General features: G+C 51.5%; 1 protein-coding gene across 1 annotated transcript; it reads right to left on the minus strand.

Annotated features, from left to right (window-relative positions):
• Positions 1 to 3,674: 3,674 nt before the first annotated feature.
• On the minus strand, positions 3,675 to 17,822 carry LOC128591400 (uncharacterized). Its single transcript, XM_053598843.1, has 2 exons — positions 16,885 to 17,822; positions 3,675 to 5,853 (listed from the first exon to the last, which is right to left on the minus strand). The coding sequence occupies exons 1-2, from the start codon at positions 16,890 to 16,892 to the stop codon at positions 3,675 to 3,677; spliced, it is 2,187 nt and encodes a 728-aa protein (XP_053454818.1). The 5' UTR covers positions 16,893 to 17,822.
• Between the last annotated feature and the right edge of the window lie 931 nt (positions 17,823 to 18,753).

An 18,753-nucleotide genomic window follows, 5' to 3' on the forward strand; every position in this document is an offset into this window, starting at 1 on the left:
AGGTATATATGTGCAGGTAGTTAGTGGGTAACACAGTGAAGACCTCAAACTCTGATGACAGAGCTTCCTATTTCACCTCACCCTCAGCTGCTGCAAGGCCAAAGTCTTCACCGGTCCTAAGTCCCAGTTAGGGTGGCTGGCCCAGTCAGCACCCTCCTGTGTGGTACCAAATTTCCTAAACTAAAAACGTCACCTATGACATGGCGTGACTGTTTTCTTGGTCAAATCACCCTTAAACACTTCATGAGCAGCATCACTCTAAATGGGCTTGGCTGGGATATGGGGACACAAGAGAACTATAGCACCAAGGCGCCCCACCAGGTCTGGCCGCTGACTGATGGGAGAAGGCTCAGAACTGTTAGGAAGAAGCTTTGAAAGCATTTCTCTGTCCCTTGTCAGTGACACACATGGACCCAATGGCGCCTTACTCCCCTCACAAGCCTGAGCACCCAGAGGCTAAGCTTGAGCCTCTCAATGTCTGGAGCTGGGATCCATCCCATCCCAGAAGTGAGCCTTCTGACCCTGCTGGGGTGGGGTATCCCCAAACTCTCAGCCACATTGAGGCTCCCCCACATGGCTACCTGTGGTTGATAAGAGAGACTGTCCAAGTGAAGAAGTTGGGGCTAGGAGGCTAGGTTGGAAAATGACTGCTTCAAATAGCCCTCTCAAAATCTTCCTACAGAGGGGATACTGAGGAGTCCTTCACATTCTTTCATGCCTTTTTTTTGGAGGGGTTACCTCCTCCAGACTAGACTGATTCTGTCTCTGGGCTCCCTGAGCTCTGGGTGGTCGCTATCATGGCACCAACCCTACTACTGAGTAGGAATCTCCTGGCAGACTGGGCATCTGCAGGCCAGAGCTTGCTTCTCATTGCAGTATGCTCAGCTAATGTCTGCAGAATGAATGAATGGCCTGGCACTCAGTCCTTCCTGCCATCTGCCCACTATCCTTGAAACAATGGGTCTCTGAGTGGTACGGTGTAGCCAAACCATGGTTGGCCAGCCCCACACATGGCAAACATGTTTTCTGTCTTTACTGAGGGTCATGGCTATCCAGGTATGGGAGCCAAGCAGACACTGGAATGAAGATTTATAGGCAGGGGAAGGGGTGGATCTGTAGAGCCCTGCCTGCTGCTGGCAGTACTCCACCTCTTCTTGGTTCTATGCATACTCTGTGCATGTGGGTGACAGCACGTGGCAGGATGTGTGTGCACACGTGTATGTGTGTGTATGCTCTCTTATGCCAAGGGAGATGGCAACAGCAGTGTATGCAGTGGTGCCCAAGGGCACGTGTGTCTACATTCCTTGTGCACCCAGGCATGCTTGCTGGCACGTGTGTGGATGCTGTAGCTGGTCCCTGGAGTTTTCAATCTCCTTCGTGCCTGACACAAATCTCAGGATTGTGGAGACTGAATCAGGCTGTGACAGCATGACAGGGGAAGGGGCTGGTCCATGCCTGGGGCAGGCAGGGTTTGTGATAATCTTACATCATTGGCTGTTTCCAGGCTCCCCACCAGGGTAGCCCGTTGCTCTCAAACGTGTGTGGGAATAGTCAGGTCATTGCCATTTGTAGAGAACAACTTGCACATAAGAACCCAGGGATAGGACTGAGGAATGGCTTATCCTTTAACTCCCAGACACAGAGGCTCAGACAGGGAAGGGCCTCTTCAGCGTTTTGGCTTTACCCACCTGCTGCCCTCCAGGCAGGGGGTATTAATGCCAGCTAAATGACATCCTCAGTTTTGTTTTTTGTTTTTTTGAGACACAGTCTCACTTTTGCTCAGGCTTGAGTGCTGTGGCATTAGCCTGGTTCACAGCAACCTCAAAACCTCAAGCTCCTAAGGTTAAAGCTATTCTCTCTCTTTTGGGGGGGGGGCGGCAGAGTCTCACTATGTTGCCCTCAGTAGAGTGCTGTGGCATCACAGCAATTCTCTTGCCCCAGCCTCCCAAGTAGGTGGGACTACAGGTGCCCACCACAATGCCTGGCTATTTTTTGGTTGTAGTTGTCATTGTTCTTCCGCAGGCCAGGGCTGGGTTCGAACCCTCCAGCTCCGGTATATGTGGCTGGCGCCCTAGCACTGAGCTACAGGTGCCAAACCAAGTTAAAGCTATTCTCATTCCAAGTAGCTGGGACTACAGGTGCCTGCCACCATGCCTGGCTAATTTTCTTTCTTTCTTTCTTTCTTTCTTTTTTAAGTAGAGATGGGGTCTTACTCTTGCTCAGGCTGGTCTTGAACTCCTAAGCTCAAGCAATCCACCTGCCTCAACTTTGCAGAGTGCTAGCATTATGGGCATAACCATGCCTGGCCCCACAATTCTCAATTGTTACAGGGCATAGATTTGGCCAACACTGAGCTTTGTTTTTTTTTTTTTTTTTTTTTTGGCCAGGGCTGGGTTTGAACCCACCACCTCTGGCATACGGGACCGGTGCCCTACCCCTTTGAGCCACAGGAGCCACCTGAGCTTTGTTTTGTTTTTGTTTTTGTTTTTTGCAATTTTTGGCCGGGGCTGGGCTTGAACCCACCACTTCCGGCATATGGGGCTGGCCACCTACTCCTTTGAGCCACAGGCGCCACCCTGAGCTTTGTTCTTATGCCCCCTATTCGAAGCCAGAGAGGGGTCAGGGGACATGGCTTCTAGCCATTTCACTAGCTAGAGAATGGTGGGAGGCCCTTCAGCATAGAGCAGAGTTTGGGACAAGAGCAGAGGCAGGTGGCATTGCCCAGTAGCCTCTAAAAGGACCCTCCTAAGGAAAAGCTGTACACCAGCCACCCTGCAGCCAGTCAGGGGCCACCTAGGTTGGAAAGCTGAAGAGGAAAAGAGAACCCAAAATTTATAGTTCTGGCTCCCACCAAATCAAGAAAGTCAGAGAGGCAGAATAAGATGTGAGCCTCAGTATTCACAGAACCTCATCCCCTAGCTCAGGTTGGGTTTCCCACCCAGGATCCAGGATTCATTTGCCCCTCCCTCCATTCCCCATCCCAGGGTACCAAAACCTAGTACTCTCATGCCTCATGTTCTTCCTGGCCAATAAAAGACCCTCCAAACCCAGCCTAGAAATCCAGCCAAGGTTCAGATTCTAGGAGGTACCTATATTACCAGGCCAGCTCCCCTATGAAGCCGAACTCTGACAGGGACACTCCCTTGGTGTCAATACCCTAGTCCCCAATCATCTTTGGAACTGCTCAGCTGTGTCCACATCCCCAGCTTCAGCCCCAAGAAAAGCGTTCAAGATGTGGCCCAGGGGGGTGGAGGGAGGTAAACAGTCTTTCCCACTGGAGCTAGGGGAGGGGGCTGCCCTCCCTGTCCCCCACCTTGTGACTCACTCCATGCTGTGTGGGTTATTACATTATGTTTGAAATTGCCATGGCAACTTGCTGGCAATCAAGGGTAATTGCGCTTGTCGTCAGGGCAACGGGGCAAAACCCACAGCAGCCACTCTCTGTGGTTGCCCTTGGGGTATAGTAAAAAGTCAGGCCAGATAAGAGCCAATGTCAGCGAAGGGACTCCAAGGGCTCTCCAGAAAGGGCAGGTTAAGGGGTCAATGGAGTTCCAGAGTGCAGAGCCAGGGCCCCATCCCTAACCTCATGCCTGGACTCTCGCTTTTCCCACACCACCTCATGCCTGAAACACATCGCAGTGCTTAAAGCAAGCAGAACCAGAACTTTTATGTGCTCATAGCTGGTACTTGTAGATAGCCCAGGGTCCCTCTTCGTCGTACTCGCGGCGACTGAGCCAAAGGCTCTGGAAGGAGTCCCGAGATGCCATGATGGAGCCCCCAAGCCAGGCAGCAACTGCACGGTGGGGAGAACCTAGTACTGTGGCACCAGGGCCCAGCTCCTGTCTCAAGCGCTCAGGGAAGCCACTCACCAGGGTGCTGCCACCATCCAGCACTACATTGGCCAGCAGCTGCTCCTGTTGCTTGGCCTCCAACCGGCTGATGCTTAGGAGAGCCAGCTGAGGGAGGCCTGGCTGGTTGAGGCCTAACAGGTTTGGCTGGAAGAGGGCCTCAGGACAGCAGAAGCGCTCAGAGCCCAGTGTGATAACCTGCTTATCTGGGAGCACAAAGTCCACCCGGGCCTGGGCCTGGGTGCGGGCCATCTCAGCTTCCATATCGAAGGCCACGTAGCAGCAGGCCTCTTTAATCTGGTTGACCATCCCTGGCTTGGGCAGTGATTGGCCACTTACCTGCAGTAGCTGAGCCAGGTGGTCAGTGAGATCAGCACCAGCCACATCCAGCCGGTATGTGTCAAGTGGGGCCAAATCCCCAGTGAGGATGGGAGCCACATAGGAGGTGCCATGGCCACTGCCCAGCACCAGCCCAGTGGTACGCCCATAAGCATAAAGCGCCAACAGGGCCTGATGCACTGTCTGCATGGCTGGTACCTGAAAACGCTCAAAGAGTATTTCAGCCACCTTTTCTCGGTTGGTGCGTGGTGAGATGGGTGAGTCGGCCACAAGCACAGCCAGCTCCTCAGGCTGCACACCCAGCCTGCAGTAGAATAGATGCTGCCACAGCACCTCTAGTGCATCCCAGTCAGAGATGACACCTCGGTTCAGCACCGAGTAGGAGCCCTCTCGGTTTTCAGGCACTGCATACCGAGGCTGGTCCTGGGCTGGGTGCTGCAGCAGCTGGACTCGTGAAGGTACAACACTAAGGACATGGTCCTCTCCAGCCAGTCCACATTTAGTGAATCCTGTACCTGTATCAATCACCACAGCTGCCATGTCCTGGTAGGTGCGCAGTGAGTGGCGGCAGAGCACTGGCGACCCCACTGGCAGGGCGTCTGTGGCAGACACTAGCTCATAGCAGGCCCCACGGAGCAAGCCAAGGTGTGCAACAACTGATGAGTGTGTAATGTCCTCAGCTGTTAGCTTGAACCGGGCATTCTGGGACTCAGGGCCCACCATAGCCATGGGGAAGACTTTGCATCCAGTGCTAGGTGTGGTAAATGTGACCACGGAAAGCTGTTCCTCCTGGGCCCTGGGGAAGCTGCCATGTTGCCAGGATGTCAGCTGATTCATGCTGGAGTTTTGAGCACTACTGGTGCCAACTTTGTCTCTATTCATATAGACACAGGTCTCCTCAGGGGCTAGGGGCACCCCAAGTACCCGCACATGGGTAGACAAGCCCGAGGGCTCACCTTCCTGGGTGCAGGCCTGGCTAGGCTCCCCAGTAGTGGTAGGGGATCCTCTTAAAAGAGTGGGTTCTTTGTTGATGGGGGGTTCTCTAGTAAAAGAGGGCTTCCCAGTGAGGGGTATCTGTTTGGTGAGAGAAAGCTGCCTGACAAAGGGAATCTGCCTAGTGAGAGGAGGTAGACTTGTAAGGGGGTGCTGCTCAGCTAGGGGGTGCTGTCCAGCAAAGAGGATCTGCCCGGTGAAGGCATCTTTGGCCTGTGGGTTATCAGGGTGAGCAGTAATGACCTCTTTCTGGTTGTGGTTGTGTTGGCCCTCCTGGAACAGAGGTTTAGGCACCTCTTGGGTGCTGGCTGGTATAGCAGGCTCTGAGTTCATCCACTGCAGTTTCTTTGTCTGGACTGTGGAGGCATTTGGCATCTTGGAGGAGTCCAGCATCCAAATGGTGTGACTAGATTCATTTTTTTCAGCATCAGATTTAGACCACTCAGGACTAGGGACATGTATCCTCTCATCAAGTTGGAGGGGCATCCCCAGTGGAATAGGCCCAGTGAGCATCCCGACCTTTAAGGGTGTCTCAGTACCAGGGGAGTCTCGTGACTCCAGGTGGAGCCTGGCCTCCTTGGGAACTAAGGCCACTTCTCGATAGCTGCCAGATGAGAGGCTGGAGGGCACCGGGCTGGACAGAATGGGTGTGGACCAGAAGCTGGAGTTATTGCTGTCAGGAGACAGGATGGGCTTGGTCAGTAGTTGGGCAGACAGCATATTTTCAGGGACATAGATGGAGGGGTGGCTGGGCATGAGGCCCACCAGTACTGCCCGTGAGCCCATTGGGTCATGGCACAGTAACCCCATCCTGGTATTGCCTGTGGCCATATCAAACACCAACACATGGTCTTCTACAGCTTCTTGAAGCTGGCAGGTAGGGGCAGTGGGGGAGGGGATCTGCATGGCTTCCCTGGGAGACTGAAATTGGGACTGCTTGTGGTAGGTTACTTGGTATATTGGTGGCATATTGGAGCAGGTATTGTCACAGACATTAGGGGTCTGCTCTTGCTGAGAGCTGCAGATCTCCTGGCTATTCCTCTGGGACTTGGGGGCATCTGGGGTCTCTGAGCCTGATGTTGGGCTCCCTGGCCTGGAGGTATAGACCAGGGTCTTCTCTGCTGTGTTCTCAGCCTGCTTGGGTAGCACCTGCCTTCTGGCAACCTCATGTTCCTGGGCACTGTCTGGGAACTCTTCTGGATTAGGTGCTGGGGTGAGAGGCTCCTCTTTGGAGTGGAAATTCACTTTGTCCTGGCAGGATGTGACCATTCTGGAAGACTCTAAGAGGATTGACCATTGGTTGTCACACCTCCTGAGGGGGAGGTCTTGAGACAGGCCCTTTGTTACAGCAGTGGTATCAGTCACGTGATCAAGGGTGCAGGTGTAAGTTTCAACTGCAGTGGGCTTTGAGGTCACATCCAGAGCTGGAGTATTAGCCAGAGCTGGAGTTGGAGGAGCCAGTGACTGAAAAGAAGTTGTATTTAGGGCAGGAGCCTGACTTGGACACAGGCACTTGCTGTGGCCCTGATCTTGACCTAGGTCCTGAGCTGGAGTCAGACGAGGACCTTGGACTTCAGTTGCACCATCCTCTCCTGAGAAGAAGTAGGGTAGCCACCGACTCTTCCTGGTTCCTAAGGAAGCCATCTGTTCGGGGCTGCAGGGGCCTTTTCCCCAGCCTACTAGAACCTTAGCTGGAGCCTTGCCCTCCCCCTCAATCTGCACCCGAAGCCGGGGGCGGCAGGGTCCATACTGGGCTATGTCACTGGTACTGTCACTGCGCATGCACACTGGTAAAGTCAGGGTCACATCGTCCATGATGAGATGCTGTTGGGCTCCCACGATGGGGTTCTGAAATAGCTTGTTGGAAAAGAGTCCTGGGACATCCTGGGAGGCCTGCTCACAGCAGCCATGGGAGCTAACCTGAGTAGGGTCCTGGAGTAGCTGGTGAATGGGCTCAGGGACATGGGCCTGGGAGGCTGGGCCATGGGTCCCATCAGTGACGGTCTTGGTAGACAATGCCAATCCTGGCTTGGCATATGGGGATTCTGAGCTTATCCATGGTTCCTGGGACCCTCTGAGGCTATCCCCTAGCTGCTGGCTGCTGTCCAAGGGGTGGCCCTGGGGGCCTGATGTATCAGGGCCCCCCACCTTCTTGGTGGCTTCCATAGTCCTGCTCCATGCTCTAGGTGCCCTGCCCCCACTTCATTGCCATGGTGACCCTACACATCACAGCCCCCAGTGACCTGGGGGGTAACAGAGTGTGGGAATCCAGGGGACCCACCCATCCTGAAGAATGGGGGCCTGATCAGGGAACCTCTAGAGGCAGAAAGACCCAGAGACACTAGTGAAGTCAACCAGCTTCAGGCCAGCCCTCTCTACCTTTCCCAGCCAGGCCACCCCCAGAGCGAGGGTAGTACCCAAGGGGTGGCCATCTAAAGCCAGGGGATAAAGGTAGGCAGGGGATACTCTGAGGAAACCCTGTACAGGCCCTTTGGTGGGGTTGGGGGGATGCTCCTTCACTATTCAGTCTCAAGAGGCAGAATTGGGTGAGGGGCCTGGGCTCAGACCCAAACTCCCCTCTCCTATGTTCCCTAGCTCCTGCTCCAGGGACAGCAGCTCCTTGGCAGTCTCTGCTGCTCCATATGGTTCTTCTCTGCCTGTGCCTCACAGAACCCCCTCTCCAGAGCCACATGTCCCTGAAGCCCAGGACCAGTATCCCACAGGGGTAGAAGGGGTGGGGGTTGTACTTCTGCTCAGAATCCTCAAGTCAGAATGTTCTAGTTCTTTTCACATTGTATCAGCTTCACTTTACCCATGAGGGAGGGAAGAGCACTGGGCATAGGGCTAGGCCACGGTGGTCACAGTGCCAGTCACGTGGTAATTAAAGGATGGGGCATTCCCTAGAGCAGCGGTTTTCAACCTATGGGTTGCGACCCCTTTGGACTGTATTAAAGGTTTGAGGCATTGGGAAGTTGAGAACCACTGCCCTACAAGGAGCATTTTGACCAGCCCAGCCAGAGGGAAATCCTCTACCCTGAAGCCAGCCCAAGATAATGCTAGCCCCACCAACCAGTAGACTAAAAAGCAATCTGAGGCCTGAATTAAATTCATAAGGCAGACAAGGAATCCAGCCTTTGGGCAATTTCTGTGGCTATGTGGGCTCAGATCCAGTGGACTTAACGGTACACATTACCCAGTGTGACACCAGCAGCTACAGCTAAGCTAGTGTCTGCCCCAACTACAGGCAGCATGGCTCAGGAAAAATTGAGGAAAGGAAAGGGAAGACCTCAGAGGACTTTGTTCTGCAACTTGGATACCAGCTCAGTCACAGTAAAAATACCAAGCAGACTCTTAAGGCCCCTGAGTCCAGGCCTTAGCTCCTGGAAAGCATTTCTGGACCCATCCTGAACCAGAAGGAAACATGCTGCCTTGAAGGAAAGGACCAGTCCTGGCAAATTTCACCATCTGCTAACTAAGGAGCCTTTGGGTTTTGAATAAACATCAGAGGTAGCCAAGCAACAGTCACCACTGGCTTTGGGTGAGAATGGGCTAGCTTCAGGTGTGACCTGGTGCTGGTGGCCACAAGTGCTCTGATCATTCCTCCCCCAACTCCAGCAACCTAGCTCAGAGAAGAGACTCAAACACTTTGCCTGGTAATCCAGAGAACTCATCTAAGAATTGGTACCAAGCTAACCAAGGTGGTACCACCAGGAGTGTGCAAGAGTTTAACATTACTGAGTCTGAGGCACCCCCCAATGCTGATACAGGTACAGTGACCAAAAACTTACGCTACAACACTCAATTCCCTTTGAGTAGGGGCAGTACCTATGGCTCAGTGGGTAGGGCGCCAGTCCCATATACCAAGGGTGGAGGGTTCGAACCCAGCCCCAACCAGCTAAAACAGCAGTGACAACTGCAATAAAAAATAGCCGGGCATTGTGGTGGGCGCCTGTAGTCCCAGCTACTGGGGAGGCTGAGGCAGGAGAATCGCTTAAGCCCAAGAGTTGGAGGTTGATATAAGCTATGACGCCACAGCACTCTACCGCGGGCAACAAAGTGAAACTCTGTCTCGAAAAAAAAAAAATTCCCTTTGAGTATCTGGAAAGCTTCTCAAACAAGCCCAGACTGTAAAGGTTGAAATAAATACCTAATTCTTCAATGCCTAGACATCAACAAACATACACAAGCATCATGAACATCCAGGAAGACATGACCTCACCAAATGAACTAAATAAGTTACCAGGGACCAATCCCAGAGATATTGAGGTAGGGGGCCTCTCAAGCAAAGGATTCAAAACGGCTGTCCTAAAGAAGTTCAATGAACTTCAAGATAATACAGAGAAGGAATTCAGAAGCCTATCTGAGAAATTTAAGAAAAAGATTGAAATTTCTAAAGAAAACAGAAATTCTAGAGCTTAAGAATTTACTTGTCAAACAGCGAAATGCATCAGAATTTCTCAACAGCAGAATTGACCAAGCCGAAGAAAGAATTAGTTAGCTTGAAGACAGGCTACTTGAAAATACAGAGTTAGAAGAGAAAAAATAAGAATGAAGCCCACCTACAAGATCTAAAAAATAGCCTCAAAAGAAAAATCTAAGAATTATTGGCCTTAAAGAGGAGGCAGAGAGATTGGGGTAGAAAGTTTATTCAAAGAAATAACAGAGAACTTTCCAAACCTAAAGAAAGATAAAGGATGAGGCATGGTAGGTACACAGGCTGTCTGCACAAAGCATAGTGGGCACAGTGCATAGTGGGCACACAGTACATAGCGGGCAACAGTAAGGACAAGTTGGACAAAGAACTGGACATGGGATAGAAGCATAGGAAATGTGAGCTATCAGAACAGGTGGGCAAGGCTGGGCATGGTGGCAGTCTGGGAGGCCGAGGTGGGTAGATTGTCTGAGCTCAAGAGTTCAAGACCATTGGGAGGCTAAGGTGAGTGGATTGCCTGAGCTCACAGGTTCGAGACCAGCATGAGCCAGAGAAAGACCTCATCTCTAAAAAATAGCTGGGGGTTGAGGTGGGCACCTGTAGTCCCAGGTACTTGGGAGGCTGAGGCAAGAGAATCACTTAAGTCCCAGAGTTTGAGATTGCTGTGAGCTGTGATGCCACAGCACTCTACTGAGGGGAACAAAGTAAGATCTGTCTCAAAAAAATAAAACAAAACAGGAAACAAGTGGGCAGTTCCTCCCCCCAATTCTTAGATGAAAAAGCAAAGGGACAAGGGAGAATAGGACTTTCCTGGACCACCAGCCTAGGCCCAGAGCTGCCCTGTAGCCACAGAGGACAAGCCTAGGTGGCAGTTTGGAGAGCTGCTCATTGCCAAGGACCTATGAGGTTCTAACCTGTAGCAAAGTCAGGCCATCTTCCCTCCCACCAGCTCCAAGCTCTGGGCCTCCTCACTGTCTTCCAGGGCTGTGTCCTTTCAGATCTCAATCTTCCCACCCAGGACACAGGTTTGTGGAGAATGAAGCTATAAGCTTATCCTCTGAAACTGTGTTTTCACAGAGATTAAAAATAGTGTTTACAGTTGGCCGTGGGGTGCAAGGCTAAGGCTGGCATTGTGCTGCATCCTCACCTTTCTGACTGCACTGGGCAAAGCCTGACTCAGCCACATGTCAGGCTTCCTGGGACCCTTCCCCCCTTCCCTGATGCTCCTTTAATTAAGAATGGGAACAGTTGTAGTCCCAGCTACTCAGGAGGCTGAGACAAGAGAATCACCAAAGCCCAAGAGCTGGAGGTTACTGTGAGCTATGATGCTACAGCACTTTACCGAGGGTGACAAAGTGAGACTGCCTCGGGCGGCGCCTGTGGCTCAAGGAGTAGGGCGCCAGTCCCATATGCCGGAGGTGGCAGGTTCAAACCTAGCCCCGGCCAAAAACCAAAAAAAAAAAAAAAAAAAGTGAGACTGCCTCTAAAAAAAAAGAATGGGAACAGAGGTGGCGTGGTGGTTCATGCCTATAATCCTAGCACTCTGGGAGGCTGAGGCAGGTGGATAGCCTGAGCTCAGGAGTTCGAGAATAGCCTGAGCAAGAGTGACATCTCACCTCTACCAAAAATAGACAAATTAGCTGGGTGTTGTGGCGAGCACCTGTAGTCCCAGGTACTTGGGAGACTGAGGCAAGAGGATGACTCAAACCTAGGAGTTTGAGGTTGCTGTGAGCTAGGACTGCACAGCACTCTAACCTAAGGCAACAGAGTGAGACTCTGTCTCAAAAAATAAAATAAAATAAAAAGAGAATGAGAATAGACTGCTCCTGACACCAAGGAGTAGTTCACCCTCATGTATAGTGCAGGAAGGTGGTCCTCCTCATGCCGATGTCCATAGCCCAAGGGTCTGTGGCCTGTGCATGTGTGTGCATACATTCATGTACACACATATTTGAACAATATTAACTTCATTAATCTCTGGCTTGAACAAGCTAGTGGGTTTTTTTGTTTGTTTACAACAAATATGCTAATAACAGTCTCTAGCCTCTGTGCAGGATTTGAGCTGGGCTGTGCCTGAGAGGACTGGGAAGGCATGGAGAGGGAGATGCTGAGAGCATCCAGACTGACCACTAAGCCATCCTCCACCTCCTGCAGAAATGAGGCATAACCTTCCATTCCCTGATTGGCCTCCTTTGTGAACAACTGGCCTGAAGTCTGAAGGTGAAGAGAAGGTGAAGAGCCTGGCTGATGAAAGAAAGCCCAAAGGAAGCAGCCATGAGAGAGAGGGCCCTTCCCACCTAGGAACCAAACATCTCTTACAGCAAAAACAATGACTGATATTGACTAGGTGCTTCCTCTGTGCTGGCACAATGTAGAACACTTGTAATCCAGACTCTTAGGAATTCATGAGCTGGGCACTATCATACCTTATGTTATACGTAAGGAATTCAAGGTACAGAAAGGGGAGAGAGGTCTGTTTCAGCTAGTGTGTAGTAGAACCAGAATCCAAAACTGGGCTATCAGGATCTGGATTCATACTTTTTTTTTTTTTTTTTTTGAGACAGTCTTAAGCTGTCGCCCTGGGTGGAATGCCATGGCATCACAGCTCACAGCAACCTCAAACTCTTGGGCTTAAGCGATTCTCTTGCCTCAGCCTCCCAAGTAGCTGGGACCACAGGTGCCTGCCACAATGTCCAGCTATTTTTGTTGTTATTGTTGTCATTGTTGTTTTAGCTGGCCAAGGCCTGGTTAGAACCCACCAGCCCCGGTGTATGTGGCCAGTGCCCTAACCACTGAGCTACAGGCACTGAGCCTGGATTCACACTTCAGGAACCTGTGGTACAACCACTGGGTGCAGTGCCTAGGGCCACACAGGCATAAGCCCTGATAGAGGGAAGCCAACATGCCTCCCTTCCCAGTGCTGCAACCACAAGCCCTACACCCACACTGTGTCCTGCATGGACTTGCTCCTCCTTTCCATAGCTTAGCAGGTAACCCAGGCCAGGGAGGACACATTTTCTCTGTTGGCACCACTAAGCTGAATACCTTCCCAGGAACCTCGTAGTGCCGAGTATGGGCCAAACTGAGCCCTTTGTGTCAGAATTCTTAACCAGCCAAAGCCCACTTCCATCTCATCCAGCAGAGGGGCAGCCACCCTGATGGACTCTCAGGTTGGGCCCCTTCTCCCAACCCCTAGGGAAAGCGCCTCTGTACCCCTCCCCCAACATGTTTTTAAATAGTCTCTCACCAGGAAGAAGGGCATCCAATTCTATTTCTGATTCTGGGAAGTGAGGCGGGCCAACATGTTGCCATGGCAATCTGGGGAGCCCCTCCCCCAGGCTAAGCCCATTCCCCAGGCTAAGGACTGAGAGGTGGGAGGTAGGTGGCAAGGAGGAGCTGGAAGGAACTCGGGTTTGGGATGAGGTTAGAGGAAGTCTCCTCTGTGAGGGCAAGTCCTACCATTGCCTTCCTCTCACACTTCACCTTGCCCCTCCAGGCAGTCTTGTGGGGAAAGCTCCAATCCCTGTGGAGAGAGTGGAGTCACCCTGAGACGCCCTTCTCTGGAACACTTCTACTTCAGAAGTTTTGAGGATGGTAGAGAAGTATGTAGCAAGAAGAGCACAGAAGCTGCATTCTACTCGGAGCTCTATGGCTGACCAAGTCTCCCAGACTTGCTTCAACACACACCTCTTTTCGTCTCCCTTGTGTTTTCAGGAGGCAGACAACTTTGTCAAGTCCCTGGCCTCAGACTTTTCCAGTCTACCTGCCTTTCACTCTGTCCTTTGAGAAGGCTCCAAATGTTTCCAAAAATCTAGGATCAGAAGGAGCCTTAGAGAGCTCGCAGTGCAGCCATCTACTTAGTATTGGAGCGAGAAGCAAGGCCTGTTTCCCCACGGCTTCATCCCTGGCTACTGTCCAGGGGCTCATACACCAGCCCTTCTGCCCCAGAGGCTATAGATGGATAGAATTTAGACCTGCTTCCAGCTAGGAGCACAGTCCAGGTAAAGGCAAGCTTATGAAAGACCCCAAGAGATCTTGTGTTTCAACCCTCTCTAGGTGCTGATGGCAAACCAAGGCCCCCAAAGAGAAAGAGATACACTCTCAGTCTCCTAGCTCTGTGCCTGGCATTCTGTCTGTTCCTTCTTCCCTTGACTATCTTCTGTGGAGATAGCCAATCAACCTGTGAGCTCTAGACATCCTGTTTCCCTGAAGTTTCTCCTGGCCAGGATATACCCATTCCATGGAGGCAGGACCATGTTTGAAGCAGCTGGAACCTCCTGATCTCTGGTCAATCTGCCTGATCCCAGAGGAGGACAGCCAGGGATAGAGAACCGAGGGCAGGGTGAAGGGAGATAATCCGTTCGTAATCTGAGATGTGAAAGGCAGAACCCATTCATTCCAGGAGGACATGGCTTCTAAGCTCTAAGGCACAGAGAAATTTAAATAACAGATGTTTAAACAACCTTCCCTGTAAGTGAGGGCAGTGCAGTGACCCCTCTGCTGTGATGTGTTGCAGCTTAAAAATAGCCCACAATGAACTGCTCTGAGCCCCAGTTGACTCAAGCTTATGTAACTCTGCATGAACGATAGCCAGCCGTACCAGCCCAGACGGAGGGCAACAGCACAGCTGCCCTGACTGCTGCCCACAGCTGGCTTAGGAGCTGGGAGAACTCCTTACCTTGCCTGGGAGAAACTCCCCCCCCGCCCCCAATCCAGAAGCCAGTATAAGTGGGGGCAAAGGAAGTGCTGCCAAAAGAACACATGAATTCATGACTGCTGAGAAGAGACCTTGAACTATGTCTCACAGTGAATGTGAGAACTCCCCTCCTTCTGGGTCCCTATGGAACCTAGGCCTAATGGAGGTACCCTGTTTCCCCGAAAATAAGACAGTGTCTTATTTTAAGGTGTGCTCCCAAAGATGCGCTAGGTCTTATTTTCAGGGGACATCTTATCTTTCCTGTAAGTAGGTCTTATTTTTGGAGGATGTCTTATTTTCGGAGAAACAGGGTAGGAATGACTTTAAGAACAGAAGACTGTGGGGGGTGCCCAAAGCTCAGTGGTTAGGGTGCCAGCCACATGCTCTAGAGCTGGTGGGTTCAAACCTGGCCCGGGCCTGCTAAATAACAACAAAAATAGCCAGGCATTGTGGCAGGTGCCTGTAGTCCCAGCTACTTGGGAGGCTGAGGCAAGAGAATTGTTTGAGCCCAAGAGTTTGAGGTTTCTGTGAGCTGGGATGCCACAGCACTCTACTGAGGGTGACAAAGAAAAAAAAAAGAACAGATGATTGAGTCAAAGAAACCAGACCAGGGCAGAAACCCATGATGGAAGGGTGACTGGAGCTGCTCAAAAGATTCCTTTCTCCCTTTGAAGATAGGGCTCCCTGCTTTCAAAGGAACATTGAAACATGTTCCTTACGTACCCTACATAGGACATGCCAAGGGACATGTCAGCAGGACTGATTGATACTTGGCTCAAGCTGTCATTGCCATGGAGCTCGGGGTGAAGCTGACTCCTTTGGGGCCTCTGATTCTCCATGGTCTGGGGTGGAACATCTCAGGAGGGACTTGTGGCACTGGCTTCAAAGTTGATTAAACCCTGTGATCTTGGCTATCAGCTGCTTCAAGCCCCCTGCCTTCTCTGTGGCATCTCCAGATCCCAAATACCCAGTCCAAGACTAGCCACAAGAATGCTGAAAGGAATCGGAGAGGATAGAAGGTAAAGATGCCCCTGTCTTTTGGAGCCTCTGGTACTCACTGATCCCTCTGCACCTGCACATGCTGAACTGCACCAAAGAGTCAGCAACTCCTCTTAGCTCCTACCACCTGAGCTCAAAATAGGAACCAAAATGGGCCTGGCCCCTGAGCTCCCACAGAGCAGCAGTGAAACTGGGTTTGGAATGGGTCTATATCTGGAGCCCTCAAGTGTGTCCTCCAGAAAATGTTTTGGTCTCTGGGAAAATTCCCTGAAAGGCTGGGCTGAGGCATAAGAGGAATAAAAAGGCATCAAAGCAGGTCAGTCTACTCCATGCATGCCCTCCAGGTGCCAGATGACAGTGACATGACTGGGCTATCAGGAGGGTATGAGTCATCTGCTGCTTCCTCAGCCCCAGCTCCTACCCTGGCCTCCCCCCAGCCTTTATTGGTATCTGTTTTCCCCCAGTTCCACTGGACTAAGATGGAGGAAGATGAGGCAGAAGTGTTGGTATCTGCTCTCCACAGCTCTTGGTAGGAAAGTTGATTTCCCAAAGCTCTGGGAGAAACCTCTCTTCAACCCATTTCGCTCTGATGGCAAGCCCAAGCCTAACATGGCCATTAGCAACTCATCCCTTGCACTGGCCACCTACCATACCTGAGCAACTACTCAGGTCTCCCCCAGGACAGAGGCAGCCCAGCCTTCACCAGACCTGAAGGTCACTCAGAAGCCTCATGGTTCCCTATCCAGGGACTTAGAACTGACCCTACCTACCTGTTCTCCCTGGTAGCCCAGTCACAAATTTGAAGTCCTAAAACAGTTTTAGCTCCTGGTACTCCAGATGGGCTTGGGACTATCAGGTGGCTCTGAGAATGTAGCTCAGAATTTGAGGACTGTAGAAGTTGGAGGTGAAGACAGGTGTGTCACAATCCAAGACCCCAGTACTTGCTTAACTAGAAGCTCTCCCTGGAGAATTCTGGCTCTGGAGACCCTTGGCCTAGAAATAGGCCCAAAGCCCATATTCTGGATGCACAGGAAACCAGACACCCCCTGCGCTTCCTCCCATCTCCCTTCTCTGGGATCCCTTTCCATGCTAAGTTCCCCTCCTGTCCTATCCCCACCCCTACCCTTTCCTCTCTGAGCCCTGCTCTTGTGAACAGATAAACTAGTAGTCTATGAGCCATAGAGGTTGCTCAGTGAGGAAGGAACTCCTAGGCTTTGAGTGACCCATAGGGCCCCAGGATAGGCTTAAAGGTTGTGGACTGCAAACTGGGATGGAGGTAGTCCTTTCACTCATACCAGCACCACCACTGTGAGAGGAGGAGGCTACAGGATACTTGACTCACCTCTCTCCCAGTCTCAGGTGTAACACAACTGTCTCCTGATCATACACAGAGACAAGGGGTTAGTAGCTGAGCATGAAAGGCTCAACCTCCCCAGTACCTGCACTGAGAGGCATCAGAGGCATAGCAATAAATAGGCAGATAGCCTGTCTCTTTCTGCCCACTTCAGCTCACAGGTTTCTGATCTTTGAACTCCTGCACTCAAGCAGAAGCAGAAGAGTCCCCATTTAAGCCTTACCTATCCATCCTTACGGTCCTTAGGGTCTCCAGGAACGGGCCTTTCCCTGTCCCAAGGTGACAGAGTGAGTAGAATGGAGAACAGTTGAGCAGTTCTGGTCCCAAGGTGACTCCCCCTCTGCTTAGCAGGGAACTCCTACACCAAACTCAGGGTTCTATGTATGGCAGGGCTGAGAACTAGGGACTCAGAAGAATTAGGGAAACTTCCCCCCTCTGAAGGTAAGTTGGGGGGTCTCTGAACTGAAAGGATAGAGACCATGGGGATTCTGAGTAAGGCAGAAGAAATACCTTGATTCCTGTCCTGGGCCCAGGTACCCTGCTGCCTCAGCTACCTGTACCAGTGTGGCTCAGCTTCCCCTTAGGAGTCAAGGTATAGGGAAGGAGGATGAAAAGGGGGAAACTGTTCCTGTCTCCAGAGGAGCAGGCCCCTTTCGTGGCTATTGTGCAGTATCCTTGATGAATATAAATAGCCTGGGCATTTGGCACTTTGAAGTTGGCTCCTTGAAAGTGTGGAGCTGAGGTGCTGCCACTGGCTCATCTCTTTGAAGGTTCCAAATGCAATGCTGGCAGTGTTGGGGGTCTGGCAAGTCTCCATGCCCCTGATGGTATACTGGGGAAATGTTACAGATGGAGCAGGGAACCCTGAAGAAATGCTAGGGCCAGGAGCAGGGGTTTCAGGCAGCCTGGGTCACAGAAAAAACCATCCTGGGGCGGTGCCTGTGGCTCAGTCGGTAGGGTGCCGGCCCCATATACCGAGGGTGATGGGTTCAAACCCAGCCCCAGCTGAACTGCAACCAAAAAATGGCCGGGCGTTGTGGCGGGCTCCTGTGGTCCCAGCTACTCGGGAGGCTGAGGCAAGAGAATCGCTTAAGCCCAGGAACTGGAGGTTGCTGTGAGCTGTGTGAGGCCACGGCACTCTACCGAGGGCCATAAAGTGAGACTCTGTCTCTACAAAAAAAAAAAAGAAAGAAAAAACCATCCTGGCCACTTCATGCCTGGGTACTCAACTCACCTCCTTTCCAAAAGTACCCAGGGCCTGTAAACTGGATATGGGCCTTGTCTACTCTTCCTATTTGCTGGAGTCTTTGGGGGTGGGGGTGGGGATTGGGAGGACAGAGTCTCTGTCATCCTGGGTAGTGTTCCATGGTGTCATAGCTCACGGTAACCTCAAACTCTTGGGCTCAAGAGATCCTCTTGCTTCAGCCTCCAGAGTAGCTGGGACTACAGGCATGTGCCACTATTCCTGGCTAGTTTTTTTTTTTTTTTTTTTTTTTGAGACAAAGTCTCAGTTTATTGCCCTCGGTAGAGTGCTGTGGCATCAGAGCTCACAGCAACCTCAAACTCTTAGGCTAAAGTAATTCTCTTGCCTCAGCCTCCCTTATAGCTTGGACTATAGGCACCCGTCACAATGCCTAGATATATTTTTTTTTTTTTTTAGTTTGTTTGGGCCAGGTTTGAACCTACCACCTTCAGTGCATGTGGCCAGTGCCCTAACTGCTAAGCTACGGGCACTGAGCCTTTTTTTTTTTTTTAGTAGAAATGGGATCTCACTCTTTTTTTTTTTGAGACAGTCTCACTATGTCACCCTCTAATATTAGAGTGCTATGGCATCACAGCTCACAGCAACCTCCAACTCTTGGGCTTAAGCGATTCTCTTGCCTCAGCCTCCCAAGTAGCTGGGACTATAGGCGCCCGCCACAATGCCCAGATTATTTTTTGGTTGTAGTTGTCATTGTTGTTTGTCCGGCCCAGGCCAAGTTTGAACCTGACAGCTCCAATATACATGGTTGGCGCCCTAGCTGCTGAGCTATAAGCGCCAAACCCAAATCTCATTCTTGTTCAGGTTGTTCTCAAATGATCCACCCACCTT

This window comes from Nycticebus coucang, chromosome 8 (genome assembly GCF_027406575.1).
Source record: "Nycticebus coucang isolate mNycCou1 chromosome 8, mNycCou1.pri, whole genome shotgun sequence".
NCBI classification, from domain to species: domain Eukaryota; kingdom Metazoa; phylum Chordata; class Mammalia; order Primates; family Lorisidae; genus Nycticebus; species Nycticebus coucang.